The sequence below is a fragment of the Vollenhovia emeryi genome, unplaced genomic scaffold, assembly GCF_000949405.1.
Source record: "Vollenhovia emeryi isolate VEMERY1.0 unplaced genomic scaffold, V.emery_V1.0 DF939361.1, whole genome shotgun sequence".
Classification (NCBI taxonomy): Eukaryota; Metazoa; Arthropoda; class Insecta; order Hymenoptera; family Formicidae; genus Vollenhovia; species Vollenhovia emeryi.
In genome coordinates, this window is record NW_011967005.1 from 1 (window position 1) to 19,147 (window position 19,147).

Here is a 19,147-nt window from a genome sequence, read left to right on the forward strand (position 1 = left end):
CACGATGCTAGAACTTGGACCAAGTTCTAGCATCGTGGACACAGACCTTTAGACTTTGCTGGGGCATTAAACTGGGGCAAAGAACATACAATATTAACTAAAATTATGACAATATACACTATATGTATATTCTTATAAAACACATTTATATATGGAGGAAAGTTCCCTATTATGGTGTAGCGGAGTTTCCGCTAAATTAATAGGCATTACTGTTGGTAGAGGCTCAATAAAAAAACGCTCGAGAACATGTTTCTGAATAAAGAAATATGTGTAGATTCCAGGACAGCAGCAGCCACCCCAGCAAGCGCAACAACAAGCGAACATTCCAGGTTTAGATCTCAACGGAGAAGTATGGGTAGAGACGAAAGCGGCTGACGGCAAATCGTATTATTACAATATTCGTACGAGAGATACCACATGGACAAAACCGGAAGGGCTAAATGTAAAGGTCATGGTACAAGATCAGGTAAATACCTACGAGTTTCGACCCATACAGGTTTAATCAACTAAATGCTTCTCCTTTATTATTATCTGCGAATGATCTGACCGCTTTACTTACGCTAGTTACGATTGTACGGGGTGAGTTCTATTTCGTGAACCAGTCTTTTGCCGTGAGAGACAGATTACTGACAAAAAAATGGAAAAATCTTGTTATATGTCTCGATCATGTAATATCTAATTGTATCTTGAGAGCCCACACAGTACAGAAAGATTGCAGGAAGATTGTAGAAATGTTACATTGCAAGATTGCAATATTGCAGCAACGTTTCTGGAGGATTGCAGCAACGTTGAAATGTCCGTTGAAATTCTCAGAGAGATTGCAGTGCAACATTATAGCAATATTGCAGTGCAATATTTTTGGAATAATTTGTTGTTGTACATAAGCAGAGAATTTACTAATTACATATGCATCCGGGCCTTTTTCAATACACAGCAAGCTATTGCGAAGCAACCTAAGGAGATTATGTCGCTTCGCAATAGATGGAGATTGCGAGCAACACCGTACTGATCAAGTACTTAATAATTCGCATATTATTGGTATCAACGAAAATAACATTATAAAATTCTCGTAATTAGAAACATTTTTTAAATAGAAAATATAGTATTTTCATTATTTTTGAAACATTGCTGCAATATTACTATCGAAAGTTTACAATTTTATATCCCTGCAATGTCTCTGCAAGATTGCAACGTTTCTGCAACCATCTGTGCTGTATGGGAGATATATTTAGATATTACCCGATTGAAACATCAATATATAACGAGATTTTTCTATTTTTTCCTGGGTTGGCTACATTTGTCAGTAATCCGTCTCTCATAGTAAAAGACGTCCACGAAATAAAACTCGCCCTGTATATCTAAGCTAGTTTGATTTATTGTCATCTTTCCGTATGGCAAAATTATCATAAATTATATATCTATAAATTTATAAATTTTCTCGATATTAAAATTATTATTATTATTTTTACCATTGTCAGTTTTATGTTATGTAACTCTACGCGTAAAATACAGGCACAGGGGCGAGGTATAAATAAAGAACCGTGTAGCAAAAAAATTAGCAATGTCGTAACAAAAATCGGTAAGTTCGCTCACCAGTCAGTGAAATCGAAAGTTTATTTTGTTCTTTTGCACAAGATTTAGTATGACTAATACGGGGCGATTCTTCAGACAATATCTCGCGGTTTTGCAGTTGGAACAGCTGGTGCATGGTGCGTCGAAGCAAGCGGCGGCGCGTTCTACCACGCCTACTCCGTCAGGTAGTACACCGACCAAGATTAGCGAAAACAGAATCTCTCAAGGCGGCGAGCAATCGTCGTCGAACAACACAGATGCCATTAATCAATTAAGTACAGCGCCTCCCGGAACCGGACCACCGCCTACATTGAACGACACACCAGATGTCAATAATCAAGCGTCCGAGACAAATCAGTCAAATGGTAATTTCAATGGTAGCGATTTCATTTTGAAAACGTTCCTCGAGCTTTGCGCGAATAAACCTTTTCAACTTTTGTCCAAGTATTGGCATTAAAGAGTAAAAATTTGAAACTTCAGGCACAGCACCTACGACAGTCGCCAACACACCGCCGATAAGTACACCAGCGGTAAATACGAACATGATGCAACCGCCGCCAAATATGATCCCTATGCAGCACAGAATGCCGAATCAGTTTGGTAATCCGATCCCAACGCAATTCGGAGCAGCGCCCTTCGGAATGCCACCACCCGGTTTCCAACCCTTTGGCGGTTACGGGCCACCACAAACAAATTGGGGTAATATAAAGTGAAATGGGCAAATGGAAAGGAGGGGTGTCAATAAGGCCGTTTTTTGGCCCACGTCAGAATCGTTCCAAACTGTGGTATTTTCTTCCTACCGATGTAGCTCACAACCTCCTAGAACCGTTTGCTGTCCGAGCAATTAGAGGCTGAGAACGGGCAACTTGAAATCTAAAAACATCAATAAGGTTTCTCACATGGTGATAGTGGCGGTTTCGTATCAGCATGTTACTGTTGAGCTTCCATTACCATAGTCTCGTGGATAATACTGTTAAAACAACCTGCCTTGCTTACGGCTAGCTCGGAGAGCAGGTCAGACGAAAGGGAGGTCCGAGACACTAAGTCGGTGAGATTCGAGTAAATAAAATAATACTTTATTATAACACTTAATAATCTACAAAAGAAAATACGCATATAAAGCGATATCGGCAACACGTACGGCTATATACGGGAATCGCCGTAAACGGACGTCTACAAGCGGTTAACGGCACGCGGTAGCTATAACGAAAACGGAAACGGTACGCGGGTAACAATACCTGATTTAGGCTTATAGTAGGATCGTCTGATTTATCGCAAGAGATGCTATTGCATGATTGTTTATTAACATGGAAGCTCAATAGTGACATGCTGATACGAAACCGCCACTACCACCATGTGAAAAACCTTATTTTTTTAGATTTCAAATTGCCCGTTCTCAGCCTCTAATTGCTCGGACAGCAAACGATTCTAGCAGGTTGTTAGCTACATCGGTAGGAAGAAAATACCACAGTTTGGAACGATTCTAACGTGGGCCAAAAAACGGCCTTATTGACACCCCTCCTTTATCTGACGAATACGATGGGAAAGAGACATTGTTATAATTTGCATCGATCGATAGTGTTGCTGATAGTGTCTACATATTCTTGTTTAGGTATGCCACAAATGCCCCATGGTGTGATGACATCTCAAGCACCTGCTGAAGATCCTGCCATACTTGCACAGCTTGATTCTGAATTAGTAGCGGCTGCTATGGTCTGGACCGAGCATCGTGCACCGGACGGCAGATTCTATTATTACAACAGCAAAGCAGGAGAATCAGTATGGGAGAAGCCACAAGCCTTGAAAGATCTCGAAAGTATGTAATATGTAATTTCTTTATCGAGCATTGTAACAGAGTGTAATATATGTAAAGCGAAGTATCTAAGATATTACAGATCTCGAAACGTAGTAATATAAATTGCTTTTTATGATTTATTCTGAAATTTCGTTTTGTTAGATGCGAAATTAACATTACGGCAGAAAAACGAGGAAGCAAACGTTGTCCCCGCTAGTACTGTTGTTCCTGCCACTGCCGTTACCAACAATAACACGGCCGTTGAACCTAGCAAGCAAGAAAAGCCGCAAGAAAACGCTCATGAAACCAAAGATAGTACAAAAGATATCGATAGCGCTAAGCCGAAGAAGGAGGAAAATATTGCTAAGGAACCTGCAAAGCCTCAAGACAAATCTAGGCCAATCTCTAGTACACCAGTACCTGGGACTCCATGGTATATCTAACGATGCCTGTTTTTTATGTTGTAATTCGTTATTGCCTGCTACATTTACGTGAGTCTAGCGAATATATTTGTATTGAAGGTGTGTCGTTTGGACTGGAGATGGACGGGTATTTTTCTACAATCCTTCTTCGAGAATATCGGTTTGGGAGAGGCCAGATGATCTTGTTGGTCGTCAAGATGTGGACAAGATGATCTCAACGCCACCAGACGCGGTTGGTGCCCCGAAACCAGCCCGTCAGTCTGATACCAGCGAGAGCAGCGATGACGATCAGCCTACACCAGCCAAAAAGATAAAACACGAAGATACCAAAAGTAATTACTACTCTAAAAGGTTTCACTAATACGTACATTTGAACGAACTAGTATTTGATATTATTTTTCCATATTATCAGGCGCACCCATCAAGGAAGAAGAGGAGAAGGAGGGGAAAAAGACCATCGACATCGGCAAGGAAGCTGCGATAGAGGCCGAAGTGAGAGCAGCGAGGGAGAGGGCGATAGTTCCACTGGAAACGAGGATCAAGTCGTTCAGGGATATGCTTGCAGAGAAAGATGTAAATTATATTATTATCATTTGTGTAAACCATTATGTTACTTTTAATTTATTGTCCCTGAAACGAATTACAGAAACTTGGCTCCTTTATTCACAACTTTTAAAATTCTCCGTTCTTATAAACATATTGTGTCAAGAATAACTGGATTATTATGTTTTCAGGTATCTGCATTCAGTACTTGGGAAAAAGAACTTCATAAGATAGTATTTGATCCGCGCTATTTACTTCTAACGTCGAAGGAAAGGAAGCAGGTCTTCGAGAAGTACGTGAAGGAGAGAGCAGAAGAAGAGAGACGAGAAAAGAGGAATAAAATGAAAGAACGAAAAGAGCAATTCCAGAAGCTTTTAGAAGAGGCAGGACTTCATGGAAAGTACGTGTACAAAGAGATTTTTTTTCAGTCCCTTTGTTTCTACGGAAAATGATACATTTTCTGTTTTTTTTGTAGATCATCATTTAGTGATTTTGCTCAAAAACATGGAAGAGATGAACGATTTAAGAATGTAGAAAAGATGCGCGAACGAGAAAGCCTTTTCAACGAATATCTTCTGGAAGTGCGAAAGAGGGAAAAAGAGGAAAAAACAGCGAAACGAGAACAGGTATTTTTATTTTATTAACATCACTGAATGTGCGCGCGCATTGTGTGGCAATGCAAGACATTTTTTCAGGACCATGCATTATAATACAAATAATTATAAATATTTTGATGACATTCGACAGAACAAGTAAGATTTATAGCGACATATCCCTATCCAAGTTTCCATCAGAAGTGTGTGTATATAATTATTAGATATATATTTATATATTTAATAATTATTAAGTATAGAGGATTTAGGTACACTAATACCTCACAATGCCACATAATAAATTTCATGTACTCTGGAAATAATAAATTATTTTAGATCCAACAATTTTACTAATATAATTGTTAAAGTTAGACAAAGTAAACTAATGTGTGTTTAATTTATCTAACTTTATTGTCAATTTTCATTTTTATCACTTTATGAAAGTTTGAAATTTATTGGAGGTTAATATTATACACGTATTGATGATCATATCATTTATCATTTAAAGATTTGTAAAAATATTTCTTTACTCGGATACATCGATCACATATTTAAAATTATATGAAATAATTGATATTTGTATTTTTTTTCTGTCAAAGTGTACCTCAAAGTCCTTTATATTTTAAGAAAAGCATCACAAACTACACATTTCCCACTTTTTAGTTACCTTACTTTCCAATAAACTGTTCTCCTTCCGTTCCAGGCAGATGTCGTTTATTTATAGTGAATTGCTTCATAAATGCTGTCCGAAGAATATTTGAAGCAGCATATAAATATAATACATACTACATTCGCGATAAGTTGCGCATGGGCTGAATACATTTATTCGGCACTTGCTCCTATGTTTACATATTATTTTATTAATTTCAATAAGAATTTCTTCACCTTATTAAGCGAGGCTTTGCAATGCGCGATAGCATAAGAATCAAATTAAGCATAGATGCAAAGCGTTTTTAATCCTGTGTAGGCGAGGATACACGTTTAGTAATGTTTAATGAAGTTTATGTTTTTACAGCGATAATTAATTAATTTCTTTCAGGTGTCATAGGTATGTTATTATTTTGTTCCACTTGTAAGATAGTACGAATTCCTAAAATTATAACGGCTGAAGAACACATATACCAGGAGATATTTCTCTAATAATAATTCTCTCTACTCCAGTAGATTTGCTCGATCGAAATCGAAAAGTTTTTGTAGCTCTAAGATGGGAGATGTAGAGAATAAAATCTTAGTATTTGACCTTCCTTATATACTTATGTGTTCTGAACTCTCCACTTCAGTCAGGATGCAGGCAGGACAGGTTCCGTATGTGGAGTGGCTTGGTACTGAAGCTGGTTGGTGGCATGGATGATGTCATCTACCATTCCCACCTTCTCTGCGGGCACTGTTGGCACACCCTCGCGCGCCGCATTCTTTACTTCAAAGCAGAGTGTCATGACAATGAACAAACTCGGTATTTGTATATTACTCGTAATCCACGTTACTTCAAAAGATTAACTTTTCCCCAAAGTCAAAAGCAATTTGAAAGGAAAAACGATTTAATTCATTTGAAAGGAAAAGAGGATACGCAAAAGCCCGAGGTAGCATTAGTCCGCAGAATAGTTTTTCTCAGAGTTTATATATTCCAATTCTAAAGAGATATAAAGATTCGATTCTAATGCTACCACAGAACTTATATTAAATGTATGGACATAAAAACAAGTTCATCGACGACGTGATAGAATATTTGTTTCGTTTATTTTACTTTTTAGTAGCTATTTCGAGCATTACTTTTTATATTGTCAATCGGAAAAATTGTCTTGCATATACAGGTTATATTAGGTAAAATATCTTACGTTCACGAACAAAAAAAACAACGAATTATTATCTTAAAATCATTTTTACTGTTGTTCTTATGTCAATACATGATGCATCGAATTTGATATTGGTAAAAACACAACTGGAACTCTCAAGTAATCTTAAGTCGACTTTACAAACAAGATACAAACGGTTTCTTATTATCAAGAATAATAAAGTTATCATGAACTTTGTCGTGATTCATTTTACAAGATTTATCTCGCTAAGTTGTGGTATAGACTTATAATATAAAATTAAATTTGGCATAGAGTGAGCGGTTTTTATAAAAGTATTTGTTTTACACTCGTCTGAAAGCCTTAATAATTTTTCTTCTAATTATAATACAAGTGGATTTTCATATTAATTTCAGTCAGAATGAGATAAAAAGAAGTCCAAGCAGTTATGTAAGCACAAACTTTTTCAGTACCTTGAAAATCCTTATAGGATCCGAGTAACGAATATTACGTGCAAGTTAAAGACGAAAATGTGCCAGTGTCTGAGCTGTAATCATTTCTCGATTGTCGTTTATAATGACAATACCTAAACATTCTTCTTTTTAATGCAACAAAGAGCATCGTCCAAATCATTTCGGTCGTTTACAAATTACGCAATGGGGACATTGGAAAGAAAGCTATTTTACAGGACGCTTCTTGGTTTCTCACACGTTGCGTAGACAATTGAAAAAGCATCTGTCTGTCACAGCTAATTTTGTTCGCTTAATACTTTCAGTATTTACAAACTAAAAGAATCGAGGCTTAGGAGAGAAAGAGAAAGACAGAGAACAGAGATACACTTAATTTTAATAGGATAACATTTTAGTAAGCATTAATTTAATTATCTATCTGTTACTTTTATGGAAAAAAACATCAAGAAAAATATCAAGAGAATAATTGCGTTGTAATTTTTGTAAACAATGCGATGTGTTGTGAAATACGTGACGCTTTTACTAAAATTATGCGTTCTTCGAGAGGTATTTTAGAGTGTAGCAAGTAGGAGAAAAGAAAAGAAATTAGATGGAAACTCGTTTCGTAATTTGGACGGCTGCGAGCTTCTAATGTTTTCCAAGTTAATGATAATGCACTAACCATATTTCTTTTCGTTTCAGCAAGGACGGCAGTTAAACATTTACTTACCTTACACATTCAGTCATTATTAAATGGCAGTATATCGTGTACATGTAAGGCATGCAATGATTTCGAACAAATTTAACTTTAAGTTAATTATGTTTAATGCGAGCGAATTGAATACTGCACATTTAATGATGACGATGATTATAATAATTATTTTTACAGGAATAATGAGTTAATAATTTTTTTCAGCTAAAAAAATGACCAGCTTAGTTCATTAAAAAAAAATCCGACAAATAGAGTCCTTAACGTTGTGATACCTCCTGACACGAACGAACACGAATGACTATTTCTTCTACCCCTAACGAAATGTAGTTTGAAAACCATTTAAAAGGTTTGCAAGTTGAAATAGTTTGATCCACATTACAGATCATTATATATCATAATGTTTATAAAAGTGATTGTAATGTGGCTGAGCGTGTAATAATTGGTTGGAAATATCATTAAAGCGTGCATGACATAAGAGAGACAAGAAAAATTTGATCTTATAAACAAAAGAATTGTATAATAGTACATAAGCAAGCAGTAATTGTTCTTCAGCGATGAAAACTCTTATGTTAAATGCGTTTCAGGTGAAAAAGGAATTCTTTGCGATGCTACGTGAGCACAAAGACATCGACAGGCATTCGCATTGGAGCGATTGTAAGAAAAAGTTGGAAACGGATTGGAGGTACAGAGTCGTAGAGTCGGCAAGCACGCGGGAAGATTGGTTTAGAGATTACGTTCGCCTGCTGAAGGATGAGCGGAAAAAGGAGAAGGAGAAAGACAAGGACCATCGGCACAGAGAGAAAGACCACAAAACGGACAAGAAGGATAGGGATCGTAAGGATTCGGATAAAGGTAAAGAAACTAAGTCCAGCAAGGACAAACCTGACAAAGATAATACAAGGGAAAAGAAGCAACGAAAGAGCGAAACATCCACGGAGGAGAGCGAGAAGGAGAAAAAGGATATGGTGGTAGAGAAAGAAAGCGGGGAAATTGAAGAAAGTGACGATAAAAGCGTCAAAAAGGAGAATGACGTGAGTACAATAATAAACAATCTCTGTCTCTGTCTGTTATTTTTATGTCTTCTGTACGATTTTTGTTTTGTTTTAGAAGGAAGAGGGAGATGAGCATTCCGATTCGGAGGAGGATCGCGAGAAACAGAAGAGAGAACGCGAAAGGCGAGTGGAAGCCAGTCTCAGAGAGAGAGAAAGAGAAGTGCAAAGGACTCTGGCTACACACCTTCGCGACAGGGATAAGGAAAGACAACATCACCGTCACACAGAGGCGGTTCAACACTTCAGTGCTCTTCTAGCCGATTTGGTACGCATTTCGTTTTAATTGCACAATATTCTATGAGAACCATGGGCGTATCCAGACTTTTGTCTAGGGGGGGGGGGGGTAGCTGCGCCCCCTGCCCCCCCCTGGATACGCCCATGATGAGAACTATTGTTATCTCTGATTACTGAATATCTAAAATATTTGTTTCAACTTTAGGTAAGAAACGGTGATCTGGCGTGGAGAGAAGCGAAACGACAATTGAGGAAGGACCATAGGTGGGAGTTGGCCGAAAGTTTAGACCGCGAGGAGAAGGAACGATTGTTTAATGAACACATTGAACAATTGGGCCGTAAGAAACGTGACAAATTTCGGGAATTACTTGATGAAGTAGGCGCATCTACGGAACTTACTGCATCCTGGAAAGACATTAAGAAACTATTGAAAGACGATCCTAGATATTTGAAGTTTTCTTCTAGCGATCGAGTACGTAATCGTTACTTTCAACGTTAAAAAAAAATTAAAAGATTCTGAACATTTATTATTACTTATCCCATATATTTTTTTATCGTTTCAGAAATGCGAGAAAGAGTTTAAAGAATATATTAAGGACAAACTTGTTGCTGCCAAAGCTGATTTTAGGGAACTCCTACAGGTACGTTTAATTCATGATATATCGCTTAAAAACCAAATGTACCTCTTGGTCAAGAAGGTGTGATTTTTCAGGAAACGAAGCTAATCACTGACAAGACATACAAAAAGGTTCAAGACAATAGTTCGCATCTGGCAGAGATCGAAGAAATTCTCAGAAAAGATCGCCGATTTCTCGTGCTCGAAGCAGCAGCTGCCGAACGGACTCGACTGTTAATGAGCTACTTGGAAGAGTTGGCACGTAGGGGTCCTCCACCACCTCCTACTGCTTCGGAACCATCGAGAAGATCAACTACAAAGTAAATTTCAATAAGCAGAACAAAGATTACGTTTTGCTCTCTTAACCCTTTCGTCTCTGAATAAAAATTTTCTTTGGTATCTACGTACGCTACTCGAGACGAAAGGCTGTTACACAAATATCGTTCTCTACTAAACATATATTTCTGTTTCAGTTGAAGAATGATCTATATCGAAGTGTGAAACACATATGACACATAACAGTAACAAATGAATGGATTTATAGCTGTAGTTAAATTGAATTACTTTACACACCGAATTATTGCCTGTATAGGATTCAATAAAATATTTGAATGCCAATTATACACACTTAAGAGTGTAATGCATTATGAGATATTGTAGCGCAAGCATATATATTGTTGAATAATATTAAATGAAATTATTCACAGAGTGTCGGTAAACTTGTATAACGTAATTATTTTACATTGCAAGAAATGTATTCGATACGCTTGTCTCATCTAAACTGATGTGAATTAAAGTGGTATGAGAAAGATTGAAAAAATATTACACTAATTTTCCGGTAGTAAAATTGATAGCTATTGTAAAATTATTAAAAACATTACTATTTTGTCATTAAACAAATTACGACGTTCCAATAAACAATAAACCAAAACGATCTCACGCAAACTTGTTACATAATAACAGTAATAGACAATACGTTAGTTGGACGTTAGACTACCAGGATACGAACAGTTTCGGGCACTTTACGGCACGATTATACCTAAAGTTCTAATGGGCGAGTAAACGTTTATGTCAGTTATCTCGGAGTTATTTTCATTTACAAAGTAATTATGCGTCGTACAAATACTGGGCAGCATATCGTGATGTTAAGAGATTTAAAAAGTCTGACCAAATTTTATGAAACACATCGAGCTACTGACCGATATATACATATTATTTATATATATACATATATACTATATACATATTATATATATACATATATATATCTGATGGAAATAAATAAGATATAAAAGAATATAATTATGGTTACAGGTAAGATTACAAATAAGTAAACTAATAATGAAAATGTTTCAGTTCAGTTATCTCACACAAACGATTCGCCGGTATAATTTTTTATTGCTATCGTTGCGAACGGCATCTCTCTATCGAGATACCTATAACTATAATTAAGGAATCGTAAAGTCATTCCTCTGTATGTAAGCTAGCGTGAAAGAATTGTGTCGTTAAAGAATATTTTCGCTTATTAATCGATCTTTGCGAACGAATGAATGGAACTTTGAAAGCTTTAACGTGACATCAGCCGGCTGAAAGATTATCGTAACGGCGCGTTCTCGGTATCCCCTCGTGTACGTATTTATAATATAATACGTACGTTTATCTGTACTTTTGCGTTACTTTCTATCGATGTGTACGTATGTATGCGAGTCTCCTACAACCACTTAACTGGAAACTTTGTCGGATAAGCTTGAAACCACACATTCACTCAAGCTAAGTGTGTTAGATACCGTGAAGTTGTAATGAATATAGAACAGAATCGCCTCACGAAGACACCTAGTCTTCCATTATATTCCATCATGTTCAGCAGGATAAAATTGAATGCAATTCCGTTCTTCGTTATTCTTGAATCAAAAGGAAGAATCGGAAAGTTCAATTGTCGCTGCGACGAATCCCTTCTCTAATGGCACACGAGAATTCTTCAAGTACCTATATCTTCAAGCTGCAATCTATATATGAAAACGTTTATAGAGAACTGCTCCCTGGACGATTGCAATTACGGATAGTTTTTCATTGCGTATCTATGATATAATTAATTATCGCGACGCGCGCTCCGATAGACCGGAAATATAAATGAAACGAGTCGCAAATCGCACACAATTAAATCCAAGTGCCAGACAGATCGAGTGTGCACTGTAATTCGGCGCCGAAATGTACCGTACGTTCGGCTCGTTATATCATTATATTAATATACGTACAATCTCCCCAAGCCTTCAAGCTTATCCGACAAAGTTTCCAGTTATGTGGTTGTAGGAAACTCGCATACATACGTACACATCGATAGAAAGTGTTCGTATATTACGCTCGCGCGGTCGTAAGGGAAAATAAAGTGAGACGATATTTTGCAGATAATGCACATATTTAACGTGATATTTATTCGTAGATTATAATCATTTCTTGATATTTATGCGGCACCCGCGTGTTCGGTCGTCAATTTCAAATCAATTCAGAATCAAAAATATTTGATTCTACGTCAATCAGAGAACGATCAGGACCACACGATATATTTTATTGTTTTATTGGACTTATAGTATTATCGTTGTTTCGCGAGGCGGAAACGGCGAATTAATACGTTCGCTATATGACATTTGTGTACCTAAGTAATTTATTTACATAAATTAATTTGGGTCTTTAATTTATTTGTATACAATATTAATGCGCAACGCGGCCAACGACAGAAACGACGGGTTCGCTTATTGGCCGCAGCGCGCGATCACACATTTCAATACAAACCGTTGTAAATGTGCTCAGTCACGGAATATCCTGCTTGAATTCTAACCGATCACCTATTTCTCGTAGAGTGTCATAGGTAAAATGGTCGTTCAAATTTTGGCCTACTAATTTTCTTCTTGAACTGCTACTTCCTGGCCTTCCCGATTTCTTTATTTAACTCTTCCTAAATGTTTTTTCGTATATTACAATACATCATTTATGATGAAAACCGCGTGGCTCCTGCTGCTCTCCTTATATAGCGTCTGTAGGATGTTGGGTTCGATTCTTATTACCCTCCGCCAGCAGCGAGAGCAACTCCTCGGCGTTCTGGATGGCGATCGGCTCTAGACCGGCGACCACCACTCCGCTCCTACCGTCCTCCCTCAGATGCAGCTGGTCGGTCTTGTGCAGCAGGTTCTGCACGTTCTCGTTGTATATCTCCAGGTAGGACACGCCCCAGATTGAACTCCCGGTGCTTGCTCTGGTTCTCTATCTCGGCGAACAGCTGCGCCATGGTGCGGTACATGATGCCGGGGTCCTCCCTGCTGCCCAGCATCGTGTGAGTTTTGCCGGCGCCGGTGGCACCGTACGCGAACACGGAGCAATTGTAGCCGTCGAGGAGGCTGCTGATCAGACTCTTGGTGCTTTCAAACACGTCGGCGTTGCTGGACGCCATGTCGAACACCCGGTCGTAGGTAAACTGCAGCTGCTTGTTCTGCCTCTTCAGCATGTCCCTGCCCTTCTGCGGGACGTGCTCCTTCGGGTCGATGACGAGGATCTTGTCGTCCACGACCTCGATGACCGTCCGGCTTTTGTCCCGTGACTCGTTAGGCGGACGCACTCTCACGATTACCTTGATCGAGATATCGGTTTTCATCGTAGAGCCGCTCGTGCCCGGTTTCGCCGAGCCGCGCAACAGCCGTTTCACGCCCGCTTTTCTCGCTTTGCTATAGGCGAGAACGCCTTACTCAGGCGAGAACGAGAACGCCTTTTGTACATCTTTTGTGCGATTAGTTTCCGTATTCCGTATACTCGACGCACATACAACTCGCGGGGAGTAACCCTCCAATCCTCTCAGGTCGCGAAAACGATCGCACGATCGACGTGGGACAACAATATACGAAATTACAGCATAAATGATGTAATTTCGTATATTATTGTCCCACGTCGATCGTGCGATCGTAATAAGAATCGAACCCAACATCCTACAGACGCTAATAAGGAGAGCAGTAGAAGCCATACGGTTTTCATCATAAATGATGTAATATACGAAAAAACATTCAGGAAGAGTTAAATAGAGAAATCGGGAAGGCCAGGAAGTCACAGTTTAAGAAGAAAATTTGTAGGCCATTTGAACGACCATTTTACCACAACACTCAACGAGAAATAGGTGATCGGTCAGAATTCAAGCAGGAATAGCTCGAATTCTGAATTTAGCGGTTCCGTCCAAACAGCGATCGAGAAAACCAGTACGCTTACATTGTCTTCGCATAGTATCACGTCAATCGAAGTTCAACAGCCCGAAGAGAGGGACTAATACTGTTTAATTTTTTTTCGTATATTACATCATAAATAAAAACGAAAATCGTTTGCGCCACTTCATCATAAATTTAGTCCGCCTCCTGGATAGCCCTAGATAACTTTATCTTAGAGAAGCGTGCAAAAGTAGCCCATTTCGAAATAAAAATATTTTCGCACGCGATAAATTAACGAAGACCGCTGTCCAGGAGCCAGTTCGTTCCTGTGTTTCTATGGAAGCGAGCACCGTAAAAACTCCATCATTAGTTGTAATTCTCTTTGTGATTTCAGAATTTGTTTGCCCTTGGACCGTTTTCTTCTTCTTTACATGCGCGACTTTCGATATCGGAGAATAAAAATGATGACGTACTATTCCAACGGCGAATGGCGGCTTTTTTGGGATTTCTGCGTCTCCTTTTTGCTCCTCCGTTTGGCTCTCCAATCTGATAACTTCTTTCTAGAAGTTTCTGTAACAACTTTGAAAACAACATTTAAAACGCACAATTTCTTTTACGTAACAAACGTAAACGCGCACGATTGCTACGTTCCATTATCTACATTATTTTTGTTACAATAATTATGTAACATTCATAAATGCAATTTACTAAACCATTGAAAATTATCGGTGTTAGAATTAATTTATTTAATAACACAAGAGAAAGAATTTTATGTTTTACATATTTATTCATCGAGAATTGGTGAGTCTCTTCGTTGGCAAAGATTGATATTCACGCCTGCTGTTCTTTCGTCTACATCATATCATCGCTGAAGGTGAGTTTGAAACGTACATAAATAACAGAAAAAATCCCTGACTCGCTGCCTACAGGTAACGTCGACCAAACGAGGCACGCGTTATCGAAACATTAATAAGCGTTCGAGATATCCGTGAATCTCTCCCGGCGTATCGCGCGCATTTACATTTGCATAACAATAAGGATTGCGTTATCACGCCTCACCATTCTGTGATATTGCGGAGCCTGGCGAGACCTCCCTTCGATTTTCCTCGAAGTCCTGCATTCTGCGTGTCTTGCGTTTCGCCCGTTGCTGCTGAGAGAGATCGGCTTGAATCCTCTTCACGTTACCAAAGGCGATCGGCGGCCTCTTATGCGAATTCCTCAGGTCCGGCATTTCTTTTTTTTGCCCAAATAAGAACTGAGACGTGCTCGTCAGGTCGGACAGACGTACAATGATCGAACACGAGTCTTGAACTCTTGCTTGAGACCATGGTGGAAGGGATGCTTGAGACTCTTGAGCATCCCCGTGCCCCCACAATCGGAGCTGAACCAATCAAGGGATGACACCGAACTCGTAATCATATCGCGCAAGCGTGTTAACGTCACATCAATCGTGAACATAGTAGCCGCGGCGTACGCAGCCATGAAGAACATGAGCGCTAAGCTAAGGCTGAAGGCAGACAACCATCCGTAAGCGCTTACGGACTTCCGTAAGCCGTAAACTTACGGTAAGGCAGAGAAAAACTTAAGCCGTAAGCGCTTACGGATGGTTGTCTGCCATCAGCCTAAGGCGAACGAATATACAGGGTGCTACGCAAGACTTTGACTTCCGGTCATGGGAAGGTAGAGGGGACTAATTGTTAGAAGTAAAGAATCAAATAGTTTGACGACCGAACACGCGGGTGCCGCATAAATATCAAGAAATGATTATAATCTACGAATAAATATCACGTTAAATATGTGCATTATCTGCAAAATATCGTCTCACTTTGTTTTCCCTTGCGACCGCGCGAGCGTAATTAATATACGAACACTGCGGAGATTGTACGTGACTGTACGTATTAATATGTATAATGATATAACGAGCCAAACGTACGGTACATTTCGGCGCCGAATTACAGTGCACACTCGATCTGTCTGGCACTTGGATGGTTCTTGCATTTAGGTCAAACCGAGATAACTCGAAAAATATGATATCAAATGAAAGATTAACGTTCCTAGAGCGTGTATGAAAAATTTCGGATTTTTTTACCGCTTGGTTCCGGAGATATATGTCCGCAAACTTTGGCAATTTTACATATTGATAATAGGGAAAGGAGGGTCAGATCGCACATTCATGGAATACGTTCATACTTCTCGCCAAGATGAACGAATAAAAAACTGTTTAATCGATGCAATAAACATTTCTACAGATACTGACGCGACACCAAACTGATTGACCGTACCGTACCATAAATAAAGCGAAACTTCCGACGAACTTTCGGCAATTTTTGACACGACACGAGAGTCATGGCCGTCTTGAGTGGCAGCTTGGCAACGTCGCGTCGCACGGTCGCACGTGCTTCAGCTGACGCATAAGCACAAGGCGCGTGTCCTACCATTCTCCCACCGTTGAATTTAGGTTCAATGGATGTTATAAAGATAATACAATCTTTTTCGGCAGTTGTATGAATATATTCACTATCGATACACCGGCTGTCATCCTGTAATTAAAATTGCGACGTTGCCAAATGTATGGTTCCAACTCTAGTCAAATTTGTGATTTCGTTCTGATATTTTCAGTTTATACCGACGGTTCAATGAGAAAAAACCTTACGGAATAATTAATTTAAATGTACGCTGATTTTTACATACTAAATCATTCATATTTGTCATTAGTAATAATAGTTGCTTTTGTGACTTCAAAGTCCTGCAAGAACCACCTTAATTGTGTGCGATTTGCGACTCGTTTCATTTATATTTCCGGTCTATCGGAGCGCGCGTCGCGATAATTAATTATATCATAGATACGCAATGAAAAACTATCCGTAATTGCAATCGTCCAGGGAGCAGTTCTCTATAAACTTTTTCATATATAGATTGCAGCTTGAAGATATAGGTACTTGAAGAATTCTCGTGTGCCATTAGAGAAGGGATTCGTCGCAGCGACAATTGAACTTTCCGATTCTTCCTTTTGATTCAAGAATAACGAAGAACGGAATTGCATTCAATTTTATCCTGCTGAACATGATGGAATATAATGGAAGACTAGGTGTCTTCGTGAGGCGATTCTGTTCTATATTCATTACAACTTCACGGTATCTAACACACTTACATAGCTTGAGTGAATGTGTGGTTTCAAGCTTATCCGACAAAGTTTCCAGTTAAGTGATTGTAGGAAACTCGCATACATACGTACACATCGATAGAAAGTAACGCAAAAGTACAGATAAACGTACGTATTATAAATACGTACACGAGGGGATACCGAGAACGCGCCGTTGCGATAATCTTTCAGCCGGCTGATGTTACGTTAAAGCTTTCAAAGTTCCATTCATTCGTTCGCAAAGATCGATTCATAAGCGAAAATATTCTTTAACGACACAATTCTTTCACGCTAGCTCACATACAGAGGAATGACTTTACGATTCCTAAATTATAGTTATAGGTATCTCGATAGAGAGATGCCGTTCGCAACGATAGCAATAAAAAATTATACCGGCGAATCGTTTGTGTGAGATAACTGAACTGAAACATTTTCATTATTAGTTTACTTATTTGTAATCTTACCTGTGACCATAATTATATTCTTTTATATCTTATTTATTTCCATCAGATATATGTATATACATATATATACATATAATATGTATATATCGGTCAGTAGCTCGATGTGTTTCATAAAATTTGGTCAGACTTTTTAAATCTCTTAACATCACGATATGCTGCCCAGTATTTGTACGACGTATAATTACTTTGTAATTGAGAATAACTATGAGATAACTGACATCAACGTTTACTCGCCCATTAGAACTTTAGGTATAATCGTGCCGTAAAGTGCCCGAAACTGTTCGTATCCTAGTAGTCCAACGTCCAGCTAACGTATTGTCTATTACTGTTATTATGTAACAAGTTTGCGTGTGATCGTTTTGGTTTATTGTAACGACAGTGGTTATCCGGGGCATCGCGTCAATCCCCTTGTAAAATTAATTGTAAATTCGATCAGGTCACCTCGCTAACATTCTTATACGTCAAAACATGAAATTTCAGAAGCTCGGGATCTTAGATTTAGCGGTACATTCTTTAGTAGCTTGTTGATAATTATTTATCTCTTTGAGGTCCAGTTTCACCAACGTCATTTAACTTTAAGCTTAATTCGTTCTTTGTCTCTTTCTAAAGTAACAGTCGGAAAGAGACAAAGAACGAATTAAGCTAGGCTTAAAGTTAAACAACGTTGGTGAAACCGGGCCTGAATCGCGTAGGTACAGTGTCTGTTACAGCGAGCCACACTTGAAATATGCGAAATACATACATGAGGAGGACACGTGTTTGGCTAACGTATATGCTCGTTATATACAGTGTTTACAGTGTGGCATAACACGTGCGTCGGTGTACCTTTAGCGCTGAGAATAGGGTATAATCGCGGGATTAGGGGATGCGCAATTTCACAGCGACTGCATTGGGTAATACCGATAGATCCCTGAATATTTTTTTACCTAACTGCCTCCCTCTCCTGACACCTTCAATTTATTTACCGCGCGGAATATAAAGAAAAGGTCGCGACCTAATTACCAAGGCAGGGTAAATTGCGATTTAATTACTGAGATAATTATTGATCTGATAAAATCTTCCAATAAGAACCTTGTGAAATGTATAAGTCGTCTCCGCAAAGAAATAAAATATATAAATATTCCTATATAACATTTCCCTTAGCTTTCCAGTGTACGAGAACAAGTATAGATATTAAATATTTATTTAATTCATGACGAATAAACACGGACAAACTTGTCCTTCCTTACGCAAGTCTATATAGCCTCTTCTCAGCGCGGCAGATTGTCTGGCAATCTGAGTGGACTATGAAAATGGAAACGAGATGTACAAGTAGATGATTAAATACAAGAAGGAGAGGTGTTTCCCCGCGATCTGTTTCATTTTCTATAATTGAAGACATTGCTGCAAGTAAGAGGCAAGTCCACATTTTGGCGAAAATGATGTTTTAACATCATTATATGCAACGTTCCAAGCCCGATCGATTGGTGTAAAAACGACGTACGTAAGTGCATTGTTAGTTAAATAAACTGAGATTTTTGGACTTGCCCCCCTAAGCAGATTGGTGCAAGAACGAGGTAAATCCGCACTTGCCTTGGGG

The 19,147-nt window shown here is 38.7% G+C and overlaps 1 protein-coding gene and 1 pseudogene across 1 annotated transcript; one reads left to right on the top strand and one right to left on the bottom strand.

Moving 5' to 3' along the window:
• The first annotated feature begins 369 nt into the window (after positions 1-369).
• Positions 370-10,580, top strand: LOC105558253 (transcription elongation regulator 1). Its single transcript, XM_012005838.1, has 15 exons — positions 370-466; positions 1,691-1,937; positions 2,053-2,271; positions 3,185-3,388; positions 3,530-3,800; positions 3,889-4,121; positions 4,202-4,362; positions 4,524-4,732; positions 4,808-4,958; positions 8,461-8,907; positions 8,987-9,193; positions 9,368-9,634; positions 9,726-9,803; positions 9,875-10,098; positions 10,252-10,580. Exons 1-15 carry the CDS (start codon positions 452-454, stop codon positions 10,253-10,255), a joined length of 2,937 nt encoding a protein of 978 aa, XP_011861228.1. The 5' UTR covers positions 370-451; the 3' UTR covers positions 10,256-10,580.
• Positions 10,581-11,038: 458 nt separating this feature from the next.
• Positions 11,039-15,385, bottom strand: LOC105558254 (annotated as a pseudogene).
• Positions 15,386-19,147: the final 3,762 nt, after the last annotated feature.

Coding starts and splice junctions, on each gene's coding strand:
- LOC105558253 (XM_012005838.1), top strand. Junction 4,122..4,201: donor AAAACACGAAGATACCAAAA/GTAATTACTACT, acceptor CCATATTATCAG/GCGCACCCATCAAGGAAGAA. Junction 4,733..4,807: donor GAGGCAGGACTTCATGGAAA/GTACGTGTACAA, acceptor TTTTTTTTGTAG/ATCATCATTTAGTGATTTTG.